The sequence below is a fragment of the Strix aluco genome, chromosome Z (assembly GCF_031877795.1).
Source record: "Strix aluco isolate bStrAlu1 chromosome Z, bStrAlu1.hap1, whole genome shotgun sequence".
NCBI lineage: Eukaryota > Metazoa > Chordata > Aves > Strigiformes > Strigidae > Strix > Strix aluco.
In genome coordinates this window covers 50,208,615-50,234,446 of record NC_133971.1, presented here as the reverse complement: position 1 = coordinate 50,234,446, position 25,832 = coordinate 50,208,615, and the positions used below count along the sequence as shown (strand labels likewise).

The 25,832-nt window shown below is 37.4% G+C and overlaps 1 protein-coding gene across 9 annotated transcripts in view; it reads left to right on the top strand.

Annotated features, from left to right (window-relative positions):
* Window positions 1–25,832, top strand: part of AP3S1 (adaptor related protein complex 3 subunit sigma 1) — a 45,927-nt gene that overhangs the window by 16,680 nt on the left and 3,415 nt on the right. For 2 of the 9 annotated variants that reach the window (XM_074813113.1, XM_074813116.1), the window contains exons 5-6: window positions 7,640–7,747; window positions 16,926–18,232. In XM_074813113.1, the coding sequence (XP_074669214.1) occupies window positions 7,640–7,747; window positions 16,926–17,054 (237 nt within the window). In that variant the 3' untranslated portion in view covers window positions 17,055–18,232. Of the gene's footprint in view, window positions 1–7,639; window positions 7,748–10,717; window positions 10,760–13,129; window positions 13,313–16,925; window positions 18,233–22,039; window positions 22,104–25,832 lie in introns of those variants that run through there. The other 7 variants (XR_012621697.1, XM_074813115.1, XM_074813118.1 and 4 more) reach the window with 7 other exon arrangements.

Genomic DNA, 25,832 nt, shown 5'->3' with positions numbered 1-25,832 from the left:
GTGTCAGGGAGTGTAGTTTGCACAGGAGAGAATTAGGCTTCTCTTTTACAGATCAGCTGTATTAAAAAAAACCAAACTTGCTATAGCTGAAGCAAAATGTTTTCCAGAGGAGGTTGATGTCAGTCCTATACTGACTCCTACACTGAGTCCAGAAGTGTAGTGCTTTCTAATGGAAAACACATCACAAAGTTATCATAAGCATCTTTTACAGCTAAAATACTAGAATACATTGTTTGGTATTTAAGGAAATACTTTTATTTTTTTCACAAGTTTTTGGCACCTATTGAAATATTCCTGGGAGTACCATAATCTCTTCTAAGAGCTTATTATCTGACCAGAACAGTGAACTCTCCAGAATCTGGTCCCAACTTGAAGACAAGAAAACGTGTTTGCCAGATTTTCCTGTGAGATTTTTTTCTTCATACATTCCTTCTCCACATTTGTTAAAGTATGCATTCATGCTTTTACACAGCATATGGAACAGAAGTAAGAAGCACTCTTGATTTTTGTAAAAAAACATCAAAATTATTATTACAAAATGCCAATTTCAGATTTTGAAACATTTATGTTCTCAACAGTCTGATCTCTTTTAGAATATAAATGAGGTGTATTCCATGTGCCTTCAGTCTTTCATTTAAATGCTATTTTGAATACACTGTTGAAGTGTATTTTGCACTTCATTGCTACTTAATGCTTTTTTAATCCAGAATTTTTTTTGTGTCTTTAGCAAAATAATTAGGGGAAATTGTTAAAATGGAGAAAATAATGTGTATTTTTTAGTTTAATATGTATTTGCAATGAAAAAGAAAAAGTTAATATTAAAAATCTATGTCTTGCTACTGCATGTATCTGGGCAAACTTGCTAGTACTGTTTTATTCTTATAGTGTATTTAAGAGATTGGAGTAAATGGATTACAGTGTTTACATAGTATTATTGGTCATAGTCATGTTTTCCTTTCATTGGAGATTAACAAGTAAAATTAATTTTATTCTGTTATTTAGAAAATCACCCCCTTAGAGGAAAAGTGGGGCAAGAAAAAAAATTATTAAACTACTATGTCAATCCATGCCTTATACACACTTTTAAATACTGTGTGGTAGACTTGCGTATTGCATACTAAAAGTAGGAAAAAAAATACAGAGACAGGTAAGAAGCATGATCCAAGGTATGGAACAGCTTGCATGGATTAAAGTAAATATTCAAGATACTGGAGGCAGAGAAGTAACAAGTATATAAAAAAAGGTGTTGAAGGGCCTGAAGAAAATGAGCAACTGTTTCTCAGAAATAAATAACAGTGGGATATCAGATAAAATTTCAGGAAGTAAGTTTGAAACAAAGAAAATGTCTTTTTCCATGATTGATAATTAAATTATGGATTGCCATTGTCACATTTTATCATAGATGCCAAGAATATTATAAATAGGTTCAAAAGTGATTAGACATATTAACCAAAGGAAAAACTGACAGGAGCTATAAAATACAATAATATAGCAAGAAACAGCAAACAATCTGTGTTTCAGGAATCCTTAAATTGGAGATATTTTGAAGCAAAGAATTTATATCAGGTTAAATAGTACTCTTAAGGTTTTTTGCATAAATTTTTCAAGTGTCAACTGGTGAATTTTTGAAACCAGATAATGAACTAGGTGGATTTTGCCTCTGACTTAAAGTTTTTAAGCATGCTTGAGCATAAATAGAAATTTTAACTCTCATGTTTTTAAAGCAACTTGCATGATAGAAAGATAAATGTTATCATGTACATCTTCTGTAACATGAAATGCTGAACATGAGATACTGCAATAACTGCTGAGCAGTAATTCATGGTGCTTTAATTTGTACTATATACTTACTAGAGGACTTTCAGAGAGCAAAATGATAATAAAGCTATCCTTTAAAACACCAACATCTAGAGTAATTAGATAGTTTCCTTATGACTAAAAACGTTAAGGAAGGTATTTTCTTAATGTTTTGGTGTAGAATACTAAGTGGACTACTGTGCTTTAGGAAAAAAATATCGTCACTATTCTTTCTGTCTGCAAAGCTTATTGTAATATTTGCAAATCTGCATATACACTATCAATTATGAGGAATTTTATTTGTGAGAAGCTGTATTCAGAATTGTATTAATGATCCTTCTTCACTGCCTCTGTCATAATGAGGATAATGGCAATAACTGCCAAAGACTGGATATTAATGCCAGCCGTACAAGTATTCTGCTATTCTATACAGTTATAGCATCAGTGCTACAGCTGGCCAGAAATCTGAAGTTTGCCTTCTGCCTTCTTTTATCTGCAAACAGTACTCGGTTGTCAATTACTTCTTAATCTTAGCTTGCTGGCATGTTGCAGACTTCTTTCAGAACTTACACCAAGGGCAATTGCTGCCTTGGTGAGATGCATTCTTTGAGGCTGTAAATCAAATTCTTTGTCTTGCTATCATGCAGTGGTTGCCTTGTTTTGTTGTTGCTATTGTGCTACAACTTTACCTTTATATTCAATGGTCTGTGTGCTCAAGAAGCCCTTTTTTTTTTTCTTTTTAATTTATAAAATAGTAAAACAGTTAAGCTTCTTTGTTCTCAGAATCCTAGAGTAACTTATACTGGAAGGGACCTCTAGAGGCTATATGATCTAGTTCTTCTGCTTGAGCTTGGCAACTTCTTGAATTTATGTCTGTCTTCATATTATACAAAATGCATCAGATACATTGTCATATCATAGAATTGTTCCATGAACTGTCATACATAATGTGCACTTATTGGAGACCTTGCACCACTGCTGTTTTAAGGCGATGTTACCAGCTGGGCCTCTTACTGGCATCTACTAAGCAGTATTTCTGCATTTTCTGCCAGGTCAGAAAAAAAACCCAAACCAAACAAACAACAACCCCGCCAGCCAAATTCAGTCCACAGGCATTTATTCATGCTTTCAGTGTTTTAAAACCATATGCAAAGATACTGCTGCATGTGTTGTGAATTCCTGTGTCATTAAGTAATATGTTCAGTTATGTCTAGTATCTCTTTCAATCCAAGGGATGATACTGTTTTCTAAAGCTTTTTTCTAAAACTTTTGTAGATTTGTTTGGACACCTGTATAACTGTCTGTGATCGTTCCACAGTTATTCTTTAAAGCATTTACTACACTTGAGAAGTAGCAAGTGTTAGCATGGTCCTGAGCATTTTCATGATCTGGCTTCTATGAGGTTGGTTGATGCAAAACTATTGTATTTAGAAATACAATAAATTGGTCTTTCCTAATTTCATATATATGTATACATGATTTTTTTCCCTTTCCTATTCATATATATACACATATGTATATATACAGACACTTTTGGTACAATTCACATTGCTGACATATGCATTACACTTAAATTGACCCTAATTCTTTGCATCTAGCTTTTTCCAGAAATTTGGATTTCCTGCCTATAATGGATAGAGCAAGTTTCTGGCTCTGAAGCATTTGTTTTTACTGGTGGAACTCTACACATCATGAAGCAGCATATTTTTACTATAAAATTGTAGGATAATTCAAATATAAACCTCCAGGGATGGCTGGTACAAGATGTTGCTCCCAGCAGGGTCAGCCATGGAGTCACACCAGGTTGCTCCCAGAGGGAGGGAGCATGCACAACCCCTGGGCAGCCTGTTCCACTGCTCCCCCGTCCTCCTAGGGAAAGGTTTCCTTATGGCCAGTTGTCGTGGTTTGAGCCCAGAGGGCAACTGAGCACCACGCCATTCATGCGTCTCTTCTTCCCCAGCACTGGGAAGGAGAAAAATGAAGCAAAAGGCTCGGGAATTGTGAAAAGGACAGGGAGGGGTGATTCGCCTATTATGGTCATGGGCAAAAGACAGACTCTTCTTCCCGTGCTCAGTTTTTCCTGACATCTCTACCTCTTCCCCCCAGTGGTGTGGGACCAGGGAATGGGGGATTTTTGGTCAGTTCACCGCTCTTTCCTCCTGATGGGAGAAAGCACTCCTCTGCATTCTTTCACTTGCTCTACGTAGCATCCCTCTCAGAGGGACAGTCCTTCACAAAACTTTTCCATTATGAGGCTTCCCCACAGGCTGCAGCTCTTCCGAAGATGCTCTGGCATGCGTTACCCCCGTGTGTTGCAATCACAGAATCACAGAATCAACTAGGTTGGAAAGGACCTTGAAGATCATCCAGTCCAACCATTAACCTAACACTGCCAGTTCCCATCTACACCATATCTCTCAGCACTGTGTCGACTCTACTCTTAAACACCTTCAGGGATGGGGTCTCCACCACCTCCCTGGGCAATCCATTCCACCGCCTAATAACCCGTTCTGTAAAGAAATACTTCCTGACATCTAGTCTAAACCTTCCCTGGCGCAACTCGAGGCCATTCCCTCTTGTCCTATCACTTATTACTTGGTTAAAGAGACTCGTCCCCAGCTCTCTGCAACCTCCTTTCAGGTAGCTGTAGAGGGCGATGAGGTCTCCCCTCAGCCTCCTCTTCTCCAGACTAAACAACCCCAGTTCCCTCAGCCGCTCCTCGTACGACCTGTGCTCCAGACCCTTCACCAGCTTCGTTGCCCTTCTCTGGACACGCTCGAGTCATTCAATGTCCTTTTTACAGTGAGGGGCCCAAAACTGAACACAGGAATCGAGGTGCGGCCTCACCAGTGCCGAGTACAGGGGTAAGATCCCTTCCCTGTCCCTGCTGGCCATGCTATTGCTGATACAAGCCAGGATGCCATTGGCCTTCTTGGCCACCTGGGCACACTGCTGGCTCCTGTTCAGCCGGCTGTCAATCAACACCCCCAGGTCCCTCTCTGACTGGCAGCTCTCCAGCCACTGCTCCCCAAGCCTGTAGCACTGCTGGGGGTTGTTGTGGCCCAAGTGCAGCACCCGGCATTTGGCCTTATTGAAACTCCTCCAGTTGGCCTCAGCCCATTGCTCCAGCCTGTCCAGGTCTCTCTGCAGAGCCTCCCTACCCTCGAGCAGATCAACACTCCCACCCAACTTGGTGTCATCTGCAAACTTACTGAGTGTGCACTTGATCCCCTTGTCTGGATCATCAATAAAGATGTTAAACAGGAGTGGCCCCAAAACCGAGCCCTGGGGGACACCACTCGTGATCGGCTGCCAACTGGATTTAACTCCATTCACCACAACTCTTTGGGCCCGGCCATCCAGCCAGTTTTTTACCCAGCAAAGCGTGTGCCCATCCAAGCTGCGAGCAGCCAGTTTCGCCAGGAGAATGCTGTGGGAAATGGTGTCAAAGGCCTTACTACAGTCAAGGTAAACTACATCCACAGCCTTTCCCTCATCCATTAAGCAGGTCGCCCTGTCATAGAAGGAGATCGGGTTTATCAAGCAGGACCTGCCTTTCATAAGCCCATGCTGACTGGGCCTGATCTTCTCATTGTCCCGCATGTGTTGTGTGATGGTACTCTGGATGAGCTGCTCCATCAGCTTCCCAGGCACCGACATCAAGCTGACAGGCCTGTAATTTCCTGGATCATCCTTCCGACCTTTCTTATAGATGGGCGTCACATTGGCCAGTTTCCACTCTGTTGGGACCTCCCTGGTCAGCCAGGACTGCTGGTAAATGGTGGAAAGCGGCTTGGCAAGCACCCCAGCCAGCTCCTTCAGCACCCTCGGGTGTATCCTGTCTGGTCCCATAGACTTGTGTGTGTCTATGTGATGCAGTAGGTCACTGACTGTCTCCTCCTGGATTGCGGGGGGGTCGTTCTCCCAGTCTCTGTCTTCTGGCTGAGGAGACTGGATTCCCTCACTACAACTAGTCTTGCTATTAAAGACCGAGGCAAAGAAGGCATTAAGCACCTCAGCTTTTTCCTCATCACTTGTTACCATGTTTCCTCCTGCATCTAGTGAGGGATGGAGGCTCTCCCTGGTCTTTCTTTTGCTGTTGACATACTTATAGAAACATTTCTTGTTATCTTTGGTTGCTGAAGCCAGGGTAATTTCTAGCTGGGCTTTGGACCTCCTGATTTCCACCCTGCGTAGCCTCACAGCCTCTTTGTAATTGTGACTCGCTAGCCCCTGCTTCCAAAAGCTGTAAACTCCTTTTCTCCCTGAGCTGCAGCCAAAGCTCCCTGTTTAGCCAGGGTGGCCTTCTCTGGCAGTGGCTTCTCTTAGAGCACCTGGGGACTGCCTGCTCCTGTGCCATTAACACTTCCTTCTTAAAGAGTGCCCAGCCTTCCTGGACCCCTATACCCTTCAGGATTGTCTCCCAAGAAATTCTTTCAAGCAGGTGCCTAAACAAGAAAGTCAGCCCTTTGGAAGTCCGGGATGTCAGTTCAGCTGCCTCCTCTCCTGGCCTCTCTAAGAATAGGGAACTCTGTTCATGATCCGTGTGCCCTAGTCGGCTTCGTAACTTTCACCTAGTAACCTTTAGCACCACTTTTATATTATGCTTTTTAACTTCGTATGTTACAAGGGACATATATACCAGGTGTAAGAGGGTGGCTTAGTAGGGTTTGTTAATCTTTCTCATAAGTGTTTGATCCTTAAAGCTCCACTCAGTAGCAATAGGCAGAGAGGAAGAGCTGTTCTCAGCCTCTCTAAACACATCCATTGTAAGTTTCTACTGAAATTTACTAATGATTTATCAGAGAAACAACTCTTCAATTTTGTTCTTGAGGTGTGGCACAAAAATGAAAGTGTGGTATTTTTTGATATGCTACTTGCAACTCATCTTTAGAATTGTTTCATTTAGAGATTTACATCTATCCGTGATCCACAGGGAATTTGCAAGATTATCCAAAATAATAGCAGAATTGCGCTTTGTAGTATCAGATTGTACAATGTGTTTATTTCAGAAGAGTAATACAGTGTTCCTTGTCTTCAGAATTATAATGGGATTAAAATATTATACATTACATATTATCTCTGGATTTTTACTAGAAAGTATGTAGAAGCATGCCTTTTTTTAAAAAAAAAAAAACAGCCTTTAGATAAGGTGCAAATACAGGCTCTGAAGCAGATTCGTGAACCCACGAATTCGCATTCCCAAATCAGGGTTTCAGGAAAGAGGGATATTTAGACATACCCACTTCATTAAGGTCTTCAGCTGGTTTATGTAGTCCTTCAGTTTGAGTCCTAGCTGTCAATCTTAGTCCCAGATGCCGAAGACTCCCTGTTTGTGGTGTAGCTTGGGTATGGGTTAGCTCACGTATGTTAATTCTAATTGTAAGCCTAGTCTTGGTACCCATGGTGGGTGAGCATCACTGTGTCTCTCTTCCTTCATAGATGTAGCCCAAAGTAGTTTTTACACATCTGTGTGTGAGCAATTTGTTCAATCTTGTAGAACCTGCTCCTTAGAGGTATTACTACTATTGACGCTATTTAGAACTCTTGTCCATAGTCCTGAAAAATGGGTTCTCAAAGATGAATGTGAAAGTTTCTTCTAGCATTGATAAGCAAAGTGGTATAGCTCATGAGTTTGTAACAGAGATATGAGCAAAGAAGATACTGCAGAAATGAACATCAAGTTATGAGCTTTGTTCCCAAATGGTTTTAAATAAATTGCTAACATTAATTAAGTGACTTACAGAATATATGTGTTCCTGTGTTGAGGAATATAGATATCATCTGTTCAGATGCATGTAGGACATTTTGCATTTTAAAATTTTCTTTTGGTCTCTTTTAGGTCCATAACATATTGGCTGAAATGGTCATGGGTGGAATGGTTTTGGAGACCAACATGAATGAAATTGTCACTCAGATTGATGCTCAAAATAAACTGGAGAAATCTGAGGTAAGAGTGATGTACTGTGTAGTTTTTAAACTAAAAACACAGATGTAGTAAACGCATGCTGTATAATGCTGTTTGTCCTTCAGTAGCAACCTATATACAGCTGCTTGCTTATAATGCTAAGAAATTACAACATATCATTAGGTTAGGATGTTGTACCTTTAATCATAAATAGTTGTTTAGAGTCACTGCTGATTAGTTTTTACTATTTGTATCTAATAGCATTATGCACCATTGCTGTTGAGATACTTCTGGAGTTCTAAGTTTGTCTTGCAGAAGACATTTTATTTCCAGTGTATTCATTATGCTGGGCTAGTGACTATAACACTTAAAAGAAATCAGGTAAAGAACCAAAGCGTGTATATGAAGACTGCATATTCCTGTCTGCTAGTATGTTTCTACCACCTGAAATAAGTGGCAGCATATTTAGTGTCACAATGATACTGCAACCTAAAATAATAGATCGGACTGAAACAGACTAGATGATAGAATTTAAAGCACAATTTTTAATAAATACAAATTCTACCATTTTGGTAATCTGAATGTGGTCTTCAGTTGAGTAGATTCGAGTGAGAAAATTATATTCTGTATATGCCCAAAACATTCCGAACAAGGGGTTGTGGGAATCCCTTTTCAATTCAACAATTGCTGAATTTGCATTTAGGAGAGAAACTTAGACTAAGAGGGGATTTTAGAATTACTTTAGCTATGACAGAATATTACTGTTCCTTTAACATCACCACACATGCCTTGTAAGCCAAAATACTGCTAGTACATCTTAGCTAAATCTGAGATTGATTCTTACTGATGAGAGTAATTCCACAGAACACATCATCTGATTTTCAGAGAGTAATATACAAATTTCTAAACAAACCTTTGCTTGAATTGGAGACTATTTCTAAAGTTGAAGTCAGCTGATTGAAATATTGTAGGTGGCATGAATATGAACTAAATGACATTTTAGGAGAAGACCTAGAGAACTTCCTAGTTTTGACTTAAGTGCAACAGAGAGAAATGAATTCTTCAGCTTTTTTGTGGTACAATGTATACTGTTCTCCTAATTCTGCGATCTCACACTGCACCACCTCAAGTCTTTTAATACATTTAATTGTCTGTTTTGTGCAACTTCCACACTGTATCAGATCAAGACAACACTGTGTGAAAAACAGGAAAAAGCTAGGTATGATATGATACTGTGCATAGCAATATACATCCAGAAGGACTGCATTGAAGATTATGAAGATGTCCAGAACGTTCATTTTAACATTTTTTTCAAGCTCAGAATGAACCATTGATAACAGAGATCAATATTTGGAATTATTCTCATAAATTTTTACTATATTTGAGTAACTTCTGTATACATATATTTTTCTATATTTGGTGGAAAAGTAACATAGTGTCCCAAAAGCTGAACTTGCTGAGCAGCTATGTTCTACTGTGTATTATTTGCATATCAGTCTTACTTAAAAGCATTTAATTAAGGTATTTATTCTTATGTAAATTCTGTTACCAAATCAACAGTGGACCAGTCTCTGACTAGTCATCTGAAACACATCAATTCAGTGCAGCCAGCTGCAATACTTGATGTTTTCCATTATTCATCAGTAAGCCATTCTTTTAAGATGCTTATGTATAAAAATAGGTGGTAGAAGATACAAAAAACCATGTAGAGCTCAGAGCATATGCAAGGCAAATAGCAACTTGTTCCTTTACATTCAGCAATGAATTATAGAAAGTAAAGAAGTATCAGTGATAAATTAAAACACTTGGTGACTGGGATGGAGTAGAACATTTGACAGTCTGCTCACCACAAATGCCTTTTTTTTTTTTTTTTTTGTTAGTTCAGTGACTGTTTCTTTTCAAATTTAACAGTTACTGTAATGCTGAGATACTTCACAATACCTGGTAACTATTTCCTCATATCATTAATCATTTGTTTCATGTATATCACAGAAATTTCCTGATTGCTATTTCTTTTCATTTTTCCTTTTTGATAAAGATTGTGAATCTTTCAACATGTCTTTCCTGAACATATGTGTTCAAGATACAAGCAAATCCAGTTCATGTAAATCAAAATCAGTAATAACAATATTTTTGAATGCTGGTCACTAAGAAATCAAAACTAGTGGATCTTCTTAGTTTTCTTTAACTAAAAAAAATTAAATTATTTTTAAAATTTAGAAATTATTATTGATATAATGTGTAGTTTTAGGACTGCCACCTGTGCCACAACACTCTCGCTTTACTCTGTCTGGCTTGTTAGATCTCTGTCATAGTTCTTGCATCCATAAAATTGCTACTTTAAGGTTAAATTTCCTTTTGTATCTGAAATAATGAAGCTAATAAAGCTGTAACTGAGCTACATTTTCAGAAATATTTTAAATTTTGTATTGTGCCCACCTGGCTTCCCTTAATATACAAAATCTAGTCATTTGACATCAGTTATTTGTTTAGTTATGTATTAGGTTTCTAAAGAGGCTTTCAGTTAGCATTTAGTGAAGAAGATCGAATGTATTTATTAAATTCACAAATATTTGAGCAAAGTTATAAACTCAAAGAATTTGTTAATGTTTTTAACAGAGATTAATTATTTAAACCACTATGAGGGGGTCCCTAGCTTTGATTTCTGGTTCAGCTCTTACATTGCTTGGATGGGCTACAAAGGAAATTCTGTTTCTACCTTGAGAAATGTCTTAAATGCATTTCCCTACCTTTCAGTTTAGTGTTTATTTGTGAATGGATTTTTGGTCAATCCTCCTAAAGCCAAAGAATCATTGTGACTAAGGGAGGGAATTTTTGGGTGAGGGGTCATTGGGATTTATCCAGAGCCTCTGGAAGTTTTGTAGTTAAACCTGGGCTACCTCTTCTCTATTTGGAGTGTTCAACTGTGTGTGATTTAGACTTTTAAGTTGGACCTCATTTTTTCTGAACCTCCTGATCTTTTCTAGCTCTTTCCATTCTTCTCTCTTACAGACCTTTATCTTTCAGTCTCCCAGACAGGACAGGTAGACAAAGGTATTGCTGACTTTTAGAAAAAAATGTACTTTTAACAAAAAGGGAAAGCAAAATGATGTCAAAGGCAATAAATTATGTAGGCCAGACTCAAAAATTTTGTGTAAAAATACCCATACTAGTCCTTGTAGCCTACTTTTTGTGCTAGTTCCTTCTTGTAGCTCCCTCATCTTTTTATTGGCTACAGTGTATTTTACTAGCTTTCCATTGACATCATATTTTTTATTTTATTTCTCTTCCTGCATTTTAGAATTTAACTTTTCTTTGTATCATTGTTTAAGAAACAAAGGAATATGAACTTGTATGAATATTAACAAAAAAACTGCAAACTAATCTGAATAATAAATTGAACACACAGATAACAAAATATGATACGATGATTCTTATTTGGGAGAATTTTGTACCTGATAATCTGAAATAGGTAATATGAACTCTTTTGTTTCACAATTTAGTATTGCCAAATGAAAACAAAGAACTTTTACCTGCTTGCAAAGAGAAGTTTCAGAACGTTTCAGGTGAACAAAATATTAAAAAAAACCCTACCAAAACCAAAATTCAAGTGGTTTTATACATACAGAATAAAATTATCAGTGCAATTTGTAAAGATGATGTAGAAATACCAAAGTTGATCTTTCAACCTTAAGTAGAATGAGAAGGGCTCTCAGCATGTAGTCACCTTCAGATGTACATTTGCTGCCCATGCGATCTGAATCACTGGATTTTGCTTTAAGATATCTTGGTAACTGCAGTCACTGAACATGAATATTAACAAGGAACTGAAAAAAGAGGAGGAGAATGTATGTTTGACGTTCAGATTATGATCATTGTCCCCCGTCATTTTCATTTGAAACGTTTAGTTCAGCTCAACGCTTTGAATGTCAGTCACGGTTAATTGCAGTACTTCAAAATTCATTTCCACTTATTTTAAATATCTGTGTATTCAAACTGCAGGTATTTTAAACAGCTGGAATCTTAAGCAGATGAAGTTTATTTAATTTCTGAATAGCTTTGCTCTTTTTTACATGATCTTGCTAGGATAAAGTAATATAATACTTTAAGATTTCACAAATATAATTCTGTAATTGGATTTAGTTGTATTAAGTTGTAAAGCATTAGCTAAAAATATTTTTGGGTAGTATGAAACATTTTACCTAAATTTGAAGAATGATATAGAACATGAAGAAATTCAAGCAAAATGACCTTCGTCTGCCTAATATGTCAACACTTGTAACATATAATCTGTATTTCCATTGTAACAATAGGGAGCTTGATTTCAGTTTTGTTTTTTGTTTTTTTTTTTATTTGTGCAAAGTTACTTTTCTTTTTCTGTTTTTATTTTTGGGTCTGGCAATGAAAAGCAAACAAGCAAATAATTAATCATTCCCATCCATTACTCTCTTTGTGATTCAAGTGCTTAAAATTTCTAAGAGTATGTCTTAAGTCTTCTTATCTGTTTGGCCTCATTTTGATATACTTGCAGACTTCATTTTGTTTTTTCTCTAATTATGTTCATTTATTTAACTTCATAAGCAGGGGACATGATCATTCCTTTATATTATGTATCGCATCCTTTCATGATTTCATAACCCTGCTGCTTTGAAGTCATACTTGTTCTGGAAAGAAACATTGGTATGAAACACCAGCAGCAGAGAGGTCCTAGTACCTCCAAAATATCTGGAAAAGGGTGGCTTATTTTGCAAAGCATTAGCTTTCATTATTTTGTTTTCAGGTAGGCTGTATATTTTTATGTTTATTTTAGTGATAGCTAGCTCTGTGTAAAGTTGTTTGGGAAGGGGGTTTGAATCTTATTTTTCTTCTATTTGTATGTGCATAGTAACCACATTTGTGATGTGCAGTACTTTTTCCAGTTGATCTGAATTTCTTTTTAAAGAGTAAAACATTGTTTCTGGGATCACTTTCATATAAAGTTATCAGTGGGGCATTATGAGAAAGGGTGATGATAAGTCTGAAGAAAGTTGATTCCTATAGGGATAAATAATGACCTAAGTAAACTAACAACAGCTCATATTTCCTACCTGATAGACTAAGACCAGTAGAATTAAGTTCTGTTATTAAACATGTCTTTTTCAATCTTTAAAATAGTATTATTGTTTTGCATATGTGGCATTGCTCTTTCACTCTAAAAGTATATGAACATGTTTACAACCATTTTTTGCAATAAGTGAACCTAAAATTTTAATATACAGTGTTTCAACATTGAAGTACAACCTTCAATAACAAATTGAGAATACAAAGCAGCTGTGGCAAAAATGTGGTGTATGGGTTTATTGTAGTGCTAGCTGTATGCAATTTGTACTGTATTTCTGAAATTTCATTGATGTGTCTTAAGAAGTTTCATTTTCACTTGCTTAGGTCATTTGCTCGCTGTGACAGTTCATCATTCATTGCATGTTTAAAGCTTGCTACGTATTTTTTTTTTCCAAGTGAAACAGTTTTTTCTTTGCACCTCACCAACTTACCTGATGAATTATTTGATAAAAAAGGCAGTTGAAACTTGTCCAGTTCAATGTTACAGTGATGGCTCTTTTAATCAGGTACCTCTATAAAATTTCTTAAAAGCACACTGAGCTGGAAGTACTTCCTGTAGTACCTTTGTGTTTGTAAATACAGTTCACTTTCTGTAAAAGAAATTATAGATAAATGGAAGGACTTGCATACTAGTTCACTGTTTGACATGTTAAAAAGAAATTCAGATACAATAGCATTTGAAATAATGTATTAGTTATCGAGTTTGTGAGTTTAAGTACTTTTCAGTAATTTTATCAATTAGACATTTTTTATGAAGTGTTTGCTCTCTCTTAAAAATACTGTATGACTGCATTGTGCTTGATAGGATTGACATTAATTGTGATAAATAGCATTCTCCTATGCATATTATGTATACATTGAATTACAAACCCACTTAATACAGAGAATTACAGGAGAAGAGAATGTAATAGTTTGAAATCTCTACTCCAGCATATGATAGTGAAAGACAATCTCGCTGGCAAAAAAGAGGTAATCTGAAATTCATAGTACTTTTGTCAGGGATCTTTGCTGGTCCTGATCCAGAATGGTCCTCATGAAATGTGACTGTTGCAAGTCGTGACTGTGTAGGGGGGTGGAAGGGCAATGGTCATGTCATTGTGGTATTTTAAATAATTCTCAATTGTGTCTCCATTGTATCCTATGCCATTGGGGCGGGAGGCAGGGACTGTAAGTCTGTGTAAAGAGGATAGCTGCAGGTAGGTAAAAATAATGACCAGTTATACTAAAACTTTTTATTTGTCCATTAAGAATAATTAACTTTCATTAAATTAGGGTAAGGAATCTCCATCCTAGTCACCTAGAAGGCATCTCTCTTTTGAATTGCCAGCCATGCCTGTTTGTGTGGACCATGTCCATCACTTAGAATATTTTTCTGATTTCCCATTGTTTGAGTTACAAATTGTATAATTCATTGCTTTTGTTACTACTTTATTAGTATTTTCATCTTCTCTATGGAAAACAGTTTACATTGCCCCACTTCTGGTTGTGCTTACACTTTTTCTCCAGTTACTGAATATAGAATTTAAAGGATAGAACCAAATAAAAAGGAAATGCATTTATTGTTTTATCTGTTAAACTTCACTGGTAGTTACCTCCTGATTTCAAATCAGTATTTCCAAGTTCTCAAATATAAAAGGACAGTGTTGAGCAGCTTCATATCTTCTGCACTGTTTTTTACTAAATAGCAAGAAATTGCAGTGTCTAATACTGCCTCTTACAGATATTGTAGATTCAGGGATACTTGCATTTCTTAATACTACTAGCGTTAGATCCAGATTTTCCCTCTCATAAAGGTACTGCAGTTGAAACAGCCTCTGAAGTGAATGACATGATAGACTTGGTGATGTTAGGGGAAGCCAAGAGAAAAGAGGCTTTGAAAATACTTTTTTGCACCTTTTTAGTTTTACTTAGCCTGTACTTCTGAGAACTGATACTTTGGAATATGTCAGGGCCAAAGTGAGAGCAAATTATTTGGTTGCATTAGAGATTTAAGATTTCCTGAGCTTTCTCCTCTACCCCCATATGCCTTTCCTAACTTTGGCATGTCTCATATGTGAGTGTCTGGCAGGGGGATGTTATAACAGATGACTTGTGGCTTTCTCATCTCTGTTCCTGGTACTGGGAATCCTCCTGTGACTAAAATCTAGGGATTTATGATGCTTTAGCCTTTCCACATGATATAAAAGGGTTAGTTCAAAATTGAAAACTTGAATCCATTTTATTTAGACTATAGGTTATGTTTTTGAAGGGACAAGGAGAACAGTAGGTAGGGTTTTCAGTGGAAATCTTATGTTAATTTGACCTTACATGTATTTCTTAGAGTAGTAAAAAGGAGAAGATATTTTTTTGAACAGCCTTCAAAAAGTAGAGTTGTTATCTGAGGAGTATATAGGGTGTCTGTCTCCCTTTGTGCAGTAGTGTGGGTGGACGCCACGGAAGTCAGGTGTACTCCTCAGTAACTATACCCTGTAATTGCAATGAATTTCAGTGAAAATCAGAATCTGAAAAGGTTATATGCTGAGAGGTAGTCACCTACCAACACTATTTAATAATCAAATATGACACAAACTTTTCCAGAAGTTTTTCTTCTTTTGTTTTGCTGTATTTCTTGCTCAGAATTATATTATCTGCGAATGCACTGGTTTCTTAAGTCTTTGATGCTCTTATAATGAAAGACATTACATTTCTACAGGTTTAGTCTTTTGTTTAACTAGTTCTAAACATGTTGCTTTGTTTCTTGTGGATGGTTCCTTTTTAGTGGGCCTGCAAGATGCCACGCTCTAAAATTGTAGTAGTTCTGAAAATCACTTTGTGTTTTTTCTTCTTTTTTAATATTTTTAATCCTACTTGTAAAACATCAATATAAAAACTTAATTTTTCTACATGTTCACAGAATTTGGAATATGATGTCTTTTTCTGCTAATAAGAGCTCTGTTTTTAAAATCTTCCAGGCTTTTTTTTTTCCCCCAGCAAGAACAAAAATTATTTTTACACTTCTGTGGCAAGCCTGAAGTAAAATCACACAGCTAATTCTAAATATGCTTAGAGAATCTGAACTTTTAGGAGAAATGTTTCCATGCTTAAAATGAATAGTACTGTTTCTACACAGTGTCAAATACAGTAACAACTTAATTATTGGCCTTTTTTAAGTAGCCCTTAAAATAACAATGTTTTGAAGAGGTGTTCTTCAGAAGCAATAGGGAAGGATCATGTTCTCTATGTCTTCAGACCTCTGAGCTGTAAATCATCTTTGTTAGCATTTCAGTAACATACCCTAGTGGGTAAACTTGGCAGTTATTTTATCTGAAAAGCAGAACTGAATGGAAGTCAGTAATGAACTTACTTCTATATTGTAAAAATTGCATATTTATACAGAAAGGCTCTGACTTTAAATGAAGAGAGAATGTGTATAGTAGAGGACTTTAATACAAAATAGGTGCTTCAGTGTTTAATTTGGCATAACCAGGTTATTATGTAATGTTCCAGCGTGCCTGGGGGCCACAGATATGTTATCATATAATTAGATATGTGGGACAACAGATTACTCCAGTTGGTCTGTAGGAATGATCTCTCTGGATGCTCTGTATCACCCACAAATGTAAGGTGTTTATCTTTTTCATTTTAGGTTAAGCCACCTTGAAATACTTTATGTATATTAATTTAGATAAGTAATATGGTTCAGCTGACATTCAGTAGCAGGTTACTTTGAGGTTACATATTCTGAACCTGTAACCAGTGTTAGTCAGCTGTGAACCATATGAACTTTTAGAATAGGTAAGAAACAAAGACAGCACATTGGACTTCAAATACCTCAAGACTGTCTGTTCTATAACCTACACATGACGCATGCTTGGATAAGCCTCCTATTTGTCCCCGCATACTTTTCCATCAAGTTGACATTACATGTTTTACCATATAAAAAGGAATGTGTGAACTGTTTTCTCTTTCTGATTTTAATATTTCAAAATAACCCATTTCATTCCAAACACAATTACCATCTGGTCTTTCTAATTGTGTAACCATGGAAGTACTTGAAAAGTTAGTTGTCTGTGTATATTGCTAGTAAATCTTCTTTTTATCAGCTTTGCCTGACTTGCATTTTTCCTCACTTTATACACAGGCTGGTTTAGCAGGAGCTCCAGCCCGGGCTGTTTCAGCTGTAAAGAATATGAATTTGCCAGAGATCCCAAGAAATATTAATATTGGTGACATCAGTATAAAAGTGCCAAACCTGCCCTCTTTTAAATAACATGGCTACGCCAGGTAAAACCAACGAAAAAATGTAATAGAGATTTACCGCATAATTGTTTACTAAATAAATGACATGTCTAACTTTTACTATTTGGATAAAACTCAAGGTACTGTATAGACATAATTTGAAAAATCAGTGTGTGGAGTTGAATGTTGCTTTTGTCTTGTTTGTGAAATTAAAGGATATGGATAGTTCCCGTGTGATTTCTAAATTACATTCCTATGCCCTTGTAAGGCATATCACTGTGTCTCAGTTGCTGCAGTGTTTTGGGAAAGTATTTAAGATGTTCTTTACTTTGTATAACCTATAATGCTGAGTTTTTTTGTATATTCACTAAGGTCTATAATTAGTGCATTCTTTAACTACTTCTGCTGTTTGTCATGATTATTTAAAACTTAAGTGCAAATTTTGCATGAAAACATTAAACTCTTGTTTTGTTTTAATAAACCCTTAACAAACTGGACTTCTAAATACCTGTTTGTCTGAAATCTACTCTTTGCAATAAATCATGTTATTTCCTATTATGGAGCCAATTGCCTATATATAAATACTGTTGTAGCAAGCATTAATGTTGTAGTTTAATCTCTGAAGGAATTACATGGGGGTATTGCATTGAACATATTGGCTCTTTACATTTCTCACAAAAGCTGTTCATTATTATTCTGAAGGAAAAACTGCCTTTACTGAAGATCCAATGACTTCTGTTTACATATAGATGTTGAGAAGATACTTACACAGTCAGATAGACTTTTCCCTGACGGTCTGACTTTGTTTTGGTAAAAACTGTCTCTGCAGTTGCTGTGTGTGTTGTGACAAGTACAGAATGGGCTGAGGAGATTGGGCAGCTCAGAACTGTAAATGTGAATGTATCAAGTAATGTGATAAAGGCACTCTGGAAAGATATATGAGGATACTTTAGTAGGGCCTCTGTGCCTGGTGACATTTGTGATTCTCTACTTTAAGAATTAGATTTATGAGATACTTAGTATTGTCAAGACCTCAGAAAATCTAAGTGCTATCACGTCTGTGTAAGTTGCTCAGCTCTTAAACTCTTCTGTGATTTAAAAACAATAAAGGGGGATAGTGATTGGTTTTTATAATCATGCTCTTAAGCTGTGTGTGATGTACAAGTCTGTTTAAATGAACAATAAAAATATCATTGGGATATTTAAGAATTCGCGTACAGTTTTATTCTTCAAAAAAGTATGTAGTCAATACGGTATATGAAAATACAATAATAGTGTATCAAGGACAACATATTTCAGGACTAGTCTGAAACGTTCTGTGTTACTTCAGAAATTTGGATTTGATGTAAACCAAGCATTCTTTTCCTTAAGATATCCTTATCCATAGGATAAACTTGGAATCACATCATATTCTTTGCTTAATCTATAGTAACTATCATGGTCCTTTGAGACCATTTGAGAAAGAAAAACATAAAAGAGAAATTACTTTTGAAGTACAAAATCTGATACAATCCAAGGAATTTTAATGTATTTCTTATGGGGGGTAAGAAACTTCATGTATATTGTTCATATTACATTTAATAAGCATCAAGTAACACTATTTTATAAATGCTTTTGATAACACAATTGTCCTCTTCATACCGCTTAAAGAATATTCATTCTTCCAAATTAACTTTCTTAGTTTGAGGCTTCAGGAAATTTCAGGCGGGGTTTAAGTAGAAAACTGCCACCTTCTCATTTCCACTGAAGGAATTGAGAGAGTGAAACATGCAGCATTTTTTCCCTATGAAGTAGAGTATTCATTGTATTCCCAAGTTACACAGCTTAGCTAGTACAAATCTGGAACTGTTACAATAATTTCACCTGCTTTTGCCAACTTTTATTTTTCTGTTTCATGTATAGACCATGTGACATTCAAAGTAAAGATGTTGAAAATCTTCCACATTGTTCCCCTTGTGAGGATTTAGTTAGGGCTGCTGCTGAAGCATAAATAGGAAATTTTGAAACATCTGGCTTACAGAGAGTTCTTCTGGCTATTTGTGAAAGGAGGTCACAATTTCAGATATTCTTCCAACTCCTCTATGTTTTGTCTCACTTTTTTCCCTCTGGTTCATTTTCAGATTTGTAAGCTTATGTGGTTAAAACATTTTTCATTCATCACAGAGGAAGCTTTTCTGGGTTTATTTGAATCAAATATTTTTCCAAATCTGTAGAGAAGGAATGTCTGAGATGCATCTTGACATGAAGTATATTTCAGATTAATTTCTCACCTCTTATCTGTCAATAATAGCTAGGATTTCATTCATCTTAGTGACCTACATCTTATCTCTTAACAATTATATGACTATTTTAAAGCTTTTTTTTTAAGCTTTGTGTTTTGCATTACTGTTGTTTATACTACCTTTCTCCTACCTGACAACATGGCTTCTGCCAGGAAGGATTCTTCTCTGGACAACTCTTCCATAGACAGCAGATTTTTCAAGAAGCTTCTCTGTTTGTGACTGGCCAGCAAATATTTAATGCAAGGCTGTGACTAACAACTGGTGCTTCTTTACTCAAAAAACCCTTGGATGAGAAGAAATTCTTTATTGGATTTTCACAGTAAAATTGCACTTCTTTCAAAGAGAAATTCTCTCTCGCACACAGAAGAGGTACCGTACAGAAAGCCTGAATGGTAGGTGGAGTTTTTTTTAATCAGAACAGATGGTATGACAATGTGGACTTCTTCAGGGTAGCTGAACCTATTTGCCACCACGTTGCGGGAGAAGTATCTGTATTTTGTCAGGGGAGATATTATTCTCTTGCCATGTCATTTGACACTGCCAGACCTTAAACTAAAACTAGTCAGAAGATGATGGGATACTTGACTGATAGAAATGATGGAAATGGTATTCTTACTCTTGACATTCTAGGGCTTGCCTTGTGTTGCGGATACTCAGAGGTTTTCCACAATGCTGATCTGCTTGTATTCATCACCTTCATGAGAATGATGTGCCTTTTGAATTCTTTCTCCTATTTCACCAGTGTCGTCTTAACTACTGCTTAGGATTTAAAATGGAAATAGGCTGTGGGTTGTAAATGATTAAGTTCTTGATTATAAATTTAAATGTTTTTAATGCTTTTGTAACCGAAAAAAAACCCCAATGCCTAACATACGTATATATATGTGTATATAAACATCAGTTTTTTGCACTAGCTTTTGTTAAAAAGGAGAAGAGATCTTGAGTCATCCTTTAGCTTCAGAAGCCAGGCAATGAATTTGCAATACTCCACCTCTATAGAGCTTTTTGAGTGATGTTCGTCAGGGCGCCAGCATCTATAAATGAATCATTGAAAGCATTTTTCCTAACTTTGGGCATTTTTTAGAACTGCAAATTAAACATTATTAAACAGTAGCTGAGACTATTTGGTACTTAAGGTATCTGAGACAGGCACCTCATGTGTTGGTTTCCTACATTAGATTTTCTTTCCTATTCAGTTTCTCTGCTAGTGAAATTCTCTGGGGAGAGATGTTTTCATGTGATCATAGCTATTTAACTGTAGCAAGTATTATCTGTACTACTTTTTGATAGTCCTTGATAAATAATGCACAGAGTTAATTTTAAGGTGACTAATAATACAAATTAGTAATTAAACCTTCAGGATGTCTTAACTAACCTATTTTTCCTGCATTTCCCCACACCTGTTTTTCTGTTGTCAGAAAGTCCCTGTATCACAGGTAGTTACTTGTCTCAATAGTCCACACGGTAATTATTTTCCACATTTGTCTGTGTTCTGGGGATGCAGGGTGAAGTGTCCTCAGAAAGCAAGCTTGAGGCTTGTATGTAGTGGCTGTTCAGATCACTTGTCTCCAAACTGTGGTTGTCTCTCTCATGATGAATTACACCTTTCAAATTCAGAGCTATTTATTGTGAAACTTAGTAATGGGGAGATTAAGTCTGATTAGCCTGTGAGAGCAACTGCTAGTTCTGACAAGTAATTTTTTTGTCTTTGAGAAGAAAATTTTTTTTCTGGGATATAGATTCCCTATCAAGTTTTGAGATAAAAAATGTTTGAAGCATTTTCCTTTCAGAAGCCAAAGACATTCTCTGAAGGCTCAAGTGAAGCAGACAGATAATTTTCTTCCTTCTTGCAAGATGGATTCTTCTAAACAAATGGAGAAAGGGCAGAAATTATAAGAGTTTCACAAAATGGGCATTCCCAGCTGCCTCCATAGACTTGAAACAGAGCAGCTCGTTGTCCCACTGGGGCAGGGGCAGTGAGTACTGCTGAAAAAATCTTTTGACTCTTTTTCGCTAAAAGAGAAGCATCTCATGTTAGAATCAACTGAGAATGCTGTCTGTGGTATTGACAGCCCAGATGGTACAGGTACTGTGTCAATGCACTCCCCTGTTTTGGATATATTCTGGGAAGAGGGAATATATTACAACATTACAAGCGTGTACAAAATTCCTCTTCTTAAACAGATGTTGCTGCTCTGATTTATTCTGCTTGACAGGAATGGGTGAAGGAAAGTATGACTTGTTGCAAGGGAGAAACAGCTTCAAGCCAGAAACTCAAATTGACGCTGCCTTCCTGTGAGCACGTCTGACATTTTCTTTCTAGTAGCACATTCCAATATATGCTGAAAGTATCCTGAGTTTTACTTAGGCCTATGCTGATAGCTGAATGGGAACTTGCTAATGTTCTCAGGGTTACCTCATAAAGCTCTTTGATACTGAATTATAGCATATGCGGGGCATAAAATACTGAAGGAACTGGAAATTAAGTGTCACAGATCAAATTGTCTGTTTATAACTGTTAAAGAAAAACAGAGCCTAAGTCTTGCACAAAATATATTTCTCAACTTCACAGAGTATTCATAATTTTATTACGAGCAAGGAAAGCAAGTATGAGCCAAGTACTGCCAAAATGGACTAAAGGTGAACAGTTAATTTCACAAAAAATAATCTTTTGTTATTTACTTTTATGCTTATCATAGCAAATTGTAAATATCTCTTCCTTTCTTCATTTAAGGAAATGATCCATCCTTGCAATTTTTGGTGTCCAGTGTTTGGCCCCAAACGCTCTATGAGCTCAGGTAATGTTACTGCCTCCATTTCATGGTAGAAATGCAAAGGTCACACTGCAATGTCAGCTTAGCAACCGGATTTCTTGTCTGCAGAGGTTTTGGCCTTGTGGTTCATTAGGAGTTCTGTGACAGTGTGATCTGACCAGGGAGGAACCAGAGGTCAATACCTCTCCTCTTTGTGCAGACTGAGTGTGCCTGTGGCTGAGTGCTAGAGACATTTGAGTTGATCTGTCATCCATCCCATGAGGTAGAGTGACAGGCACTTGAGCCATATTCCACTGCTTTCCTGCCCAGTTTAGCTCTTCTGAAACTCGGAAGCATACACAGATTCCAAGTGTCTCTTTCTTGGCTGGCTCTGCTGTCTAGCCAGTCAACAAGACTGCACCAGGAGTGGAGCAAATCCCAATCTGGATTCTTTCTGAACAGGACTGTAAACGTCACCAGAGCTGGAGCTAGAAGTAGGCCTGTATCGGTGACTGTGAGATGCTTGGGTGGACAAGTGTATAGTCTCCTGGGTTTTTTTGGCTTTCACAGTCCAATCCACAGACTCTCTTCTGGTACAATTTTCAGCAATCAGCCAGCAGAGTTGCTGTGAGACACAAGTTGAATTTCACAGCTTCAGATGTTTGCAGTGTACCTGCATGACCCATGTGTATGGCAGGATACCTGCATGATCAGTACTCTACACAAGACATCTAAGAAACATTTGCCTTTGGTGTAGCCATGTTAAGTGGCACCCACATCGTCACCACCAAAGGTCCATTCCAACAAATTTGACCAAGCAGTCTGCCAGAGTGCATAAAGAGAAGCAAAACCGGTATGGACTCTGCATTCAAAATAGTCTTTATAGTAATTTGTTATGCTGATGTGTGTCAGGACAGCAGAGATCTTTCATGATTGAAACAGTCATCCTATTCCCAAGTGTGTTGAAGTCAGAAATCATTTGGGTCACCCTAGGACAGAACTCATGGTTCTGTTCCTCCCTGAGACACCCTGGCATCTCACGTGTCGTAGACTAGCCTGCCTGCGTCTCTGTACAAAATCTGCTTCACCAGGGAGGGCTCGTTGACTGTCATTCTTTTGTGTCTTCAGGACAGGTATCATCACAGATACCTCCAGCAAAGTCCAGCAGGGCACATCCTGGCTGCTGTCCCTCTGCAAGGTGTTGTGCACTCATTCAAGATGTGGTTGCCCTGGCAAGATATAGAATATGTTGCTATATAGAAATATATAACAACCTATTAATATAGGCATGTGCATCCTGGCTCAGGTTTCTCCCACTCACTTAAAAACAAGGACGGATAAACTTTGGTTAGGGACAAGCCCTTATATAGACCTGCATGCTGGAGTCCTGCAGGAGGGAGAAGGTTAATATGAGAGCCTCTTGCCAGAGGGTAAGATGTGAGTTTGTAGTATAGGACTAGTTGTCTGAGGAAACCTGATGAGGTGTCCTTTTAGGTGGTATGAGGCTTCACAAAGGCCTGAACTGCAGCTCTCCAGCAAGAGGTGCTATCACTGAGATGATCTTCAGGAAAAAACCAAGAGCAGGTAGGAACAGCCAAAACATTTTACAGTTCAGAGTAATCCATGAAATCTGTAGCAAGGTAAGAAATAGTTAGTGCTCATCCTTTTCCTCCTGGCATCAGTGCAACAGATTCCTAAAGCTGAAAAGTATCGCTCCATTAAATAAGTCCCCTTGGCCCTGGAAATTTCAGTTCTTAGGAATCTGCTATAGCCCATTTCAGTAGTTTAATGGCACTATAGTATCTTTTTAGTTTAAGCTAGATTGCAGTTTACTAAAATACTTATATCCAAGTGTTGTCGGTTAGCGTAACACAGATTACAGCTGTCCAGGCTGTGTCCCCTCCCAGCTTATTGTGCACTCCCAGCCTAATTGCTGATAGGGCAGCGTGAGGAAAGGCCTTGACACTGTGTAAGCACTGCTCATCAGTAACTGAAATATAGATGTGCTATCTAGGGTGGCTTGGTCACAAATCCAAAACATAGGCCATAGGAGCTACTTTGAAGAAAATTAACTCTATCCCAACCAAAACCAAGACAATAGTAAGACAGGTAGTAGGATGAGGGAAGAGAAGATGATAGGGTAGTAACTCAATAGGGCTTTGCATCATGCATGAAGACATGATTCATTCTTTCATAACTATGTACAATGAAGGGCTTCCTGCTAAATCTCACTTAGTTTTTCCAAGAAGGAAGTATTCAGGAGAGGGTTTGGGTGAAAAGAAATTGGTAGTTTGCAGAGCAGCTTAAAAACAGTGCTGCCCAAAAGAAAAGCCAGAAGGAAAACAAAGGATAAGGTTGTAAAAGAAGAAGGAGCTAAAACAGGTTATTTTATAATCTAGGGATAAATGTGTGACAGAATTGTGAAATAATTTGTTAGGTTAACTGATATATATAGGAAAATGGACAAACCTTTGCAAAACCAGATCTTTTTCAGTTAAAGGCAGTGAGCTTTAAACTGCTTCTAAAATAGGTGTTTTTTTCTGGCAGTTGCTGGTTGGTCTAATTTTACTTTTCTGACAAACAGGTATCTAAATCTGGCTTGAGTGATGAGGAAGCAGTAACAGAAAGACACAAGAAGGAAGCAAATGGATTTGAATATAGGAAAAGAGAAAACTTGCTGTTTCTTAGTACTACACGGTATTCAAAGTGTTTGCAAACCTAAGATACTACTTACACCATGTTTGTGCGCTTGTTGACTCAAAACATGTAATAGGGCTGCTGGTGGTGTGAATATTCAAGGTGCATAGTGGTAACAGATGAGATCCCTAGCCTCCCCTTTCCCTTAGCCACCTACCCTAGTACTACCTACTAGGTAAATTACAGGCTAAAAGGAGAGGAGGGTTGGATTCCTTCAGTGTATATGTTCATTTCAGTGACAAGAGTCTGAGATTCCCAAATGGTATTTCCCTTTAAGAAAATTTCTCTTCTGTCCACGAAATGAATAAACAATATTCCAAAGTCACTAAGTTTGCTTGGTATCCAGTTTTTAAAGTTTTTAGGTATTATTTAGGTTCCTAAGAACTGAAATATAAAAGCATATAAGCAACACAAAGTCTCTTGATCAAAAACAAGAATGAAAATAACAGGTTGTTTCATACTTTAGAGGTGTACTTAGCAATTCAGCTGTTATGTGTTCCTCTCTGAGTTTGACTGTAATGGTGCATAATGTCCACTCGCTCTTTGACGTGCACTGTGGCGGTCATACCTGTTCTTAGGAGGACATGCTTGTGGAATTTCAAATGCCTCTCCTTGTCATTCCCACTGGCCTTCCTCATCATTTTTTAGCAATGAAATTCCAAATTAGCCATTCAAATATGTTGGGAAGATTGCACCATTTGAAAGGACTAGAATCACTCATGGAGACGAAAGGGATTATAAGTGAGTTTTCAAAGTGAAAGCACACACTTCCTCCCAGGCTGGTCCTGTGGGTTGTATCTCCGTTTGCTGGAGATGGCACCACTAGCACTGGATTGATTAGGAGAGCTAAGGAAACTGCAGCCTCTGGTGAGCCCTGCAATGCACAGCATGTGTGTGTGTCTGCCTGCTTCTTGTGGTTCAGTCATGCAATTGCTCTTCTTCCCCTTTCTTTCCAGTTCAGATGGGGACTGCACGCAGCCCCATGACACTGAGAACCCTACAAGGGCTGAGGATGTGCTGCTGTGGCTTCACACTTCAGACCCACCCCACGATGGATGGCAAAAGCAGAGCTGTGTC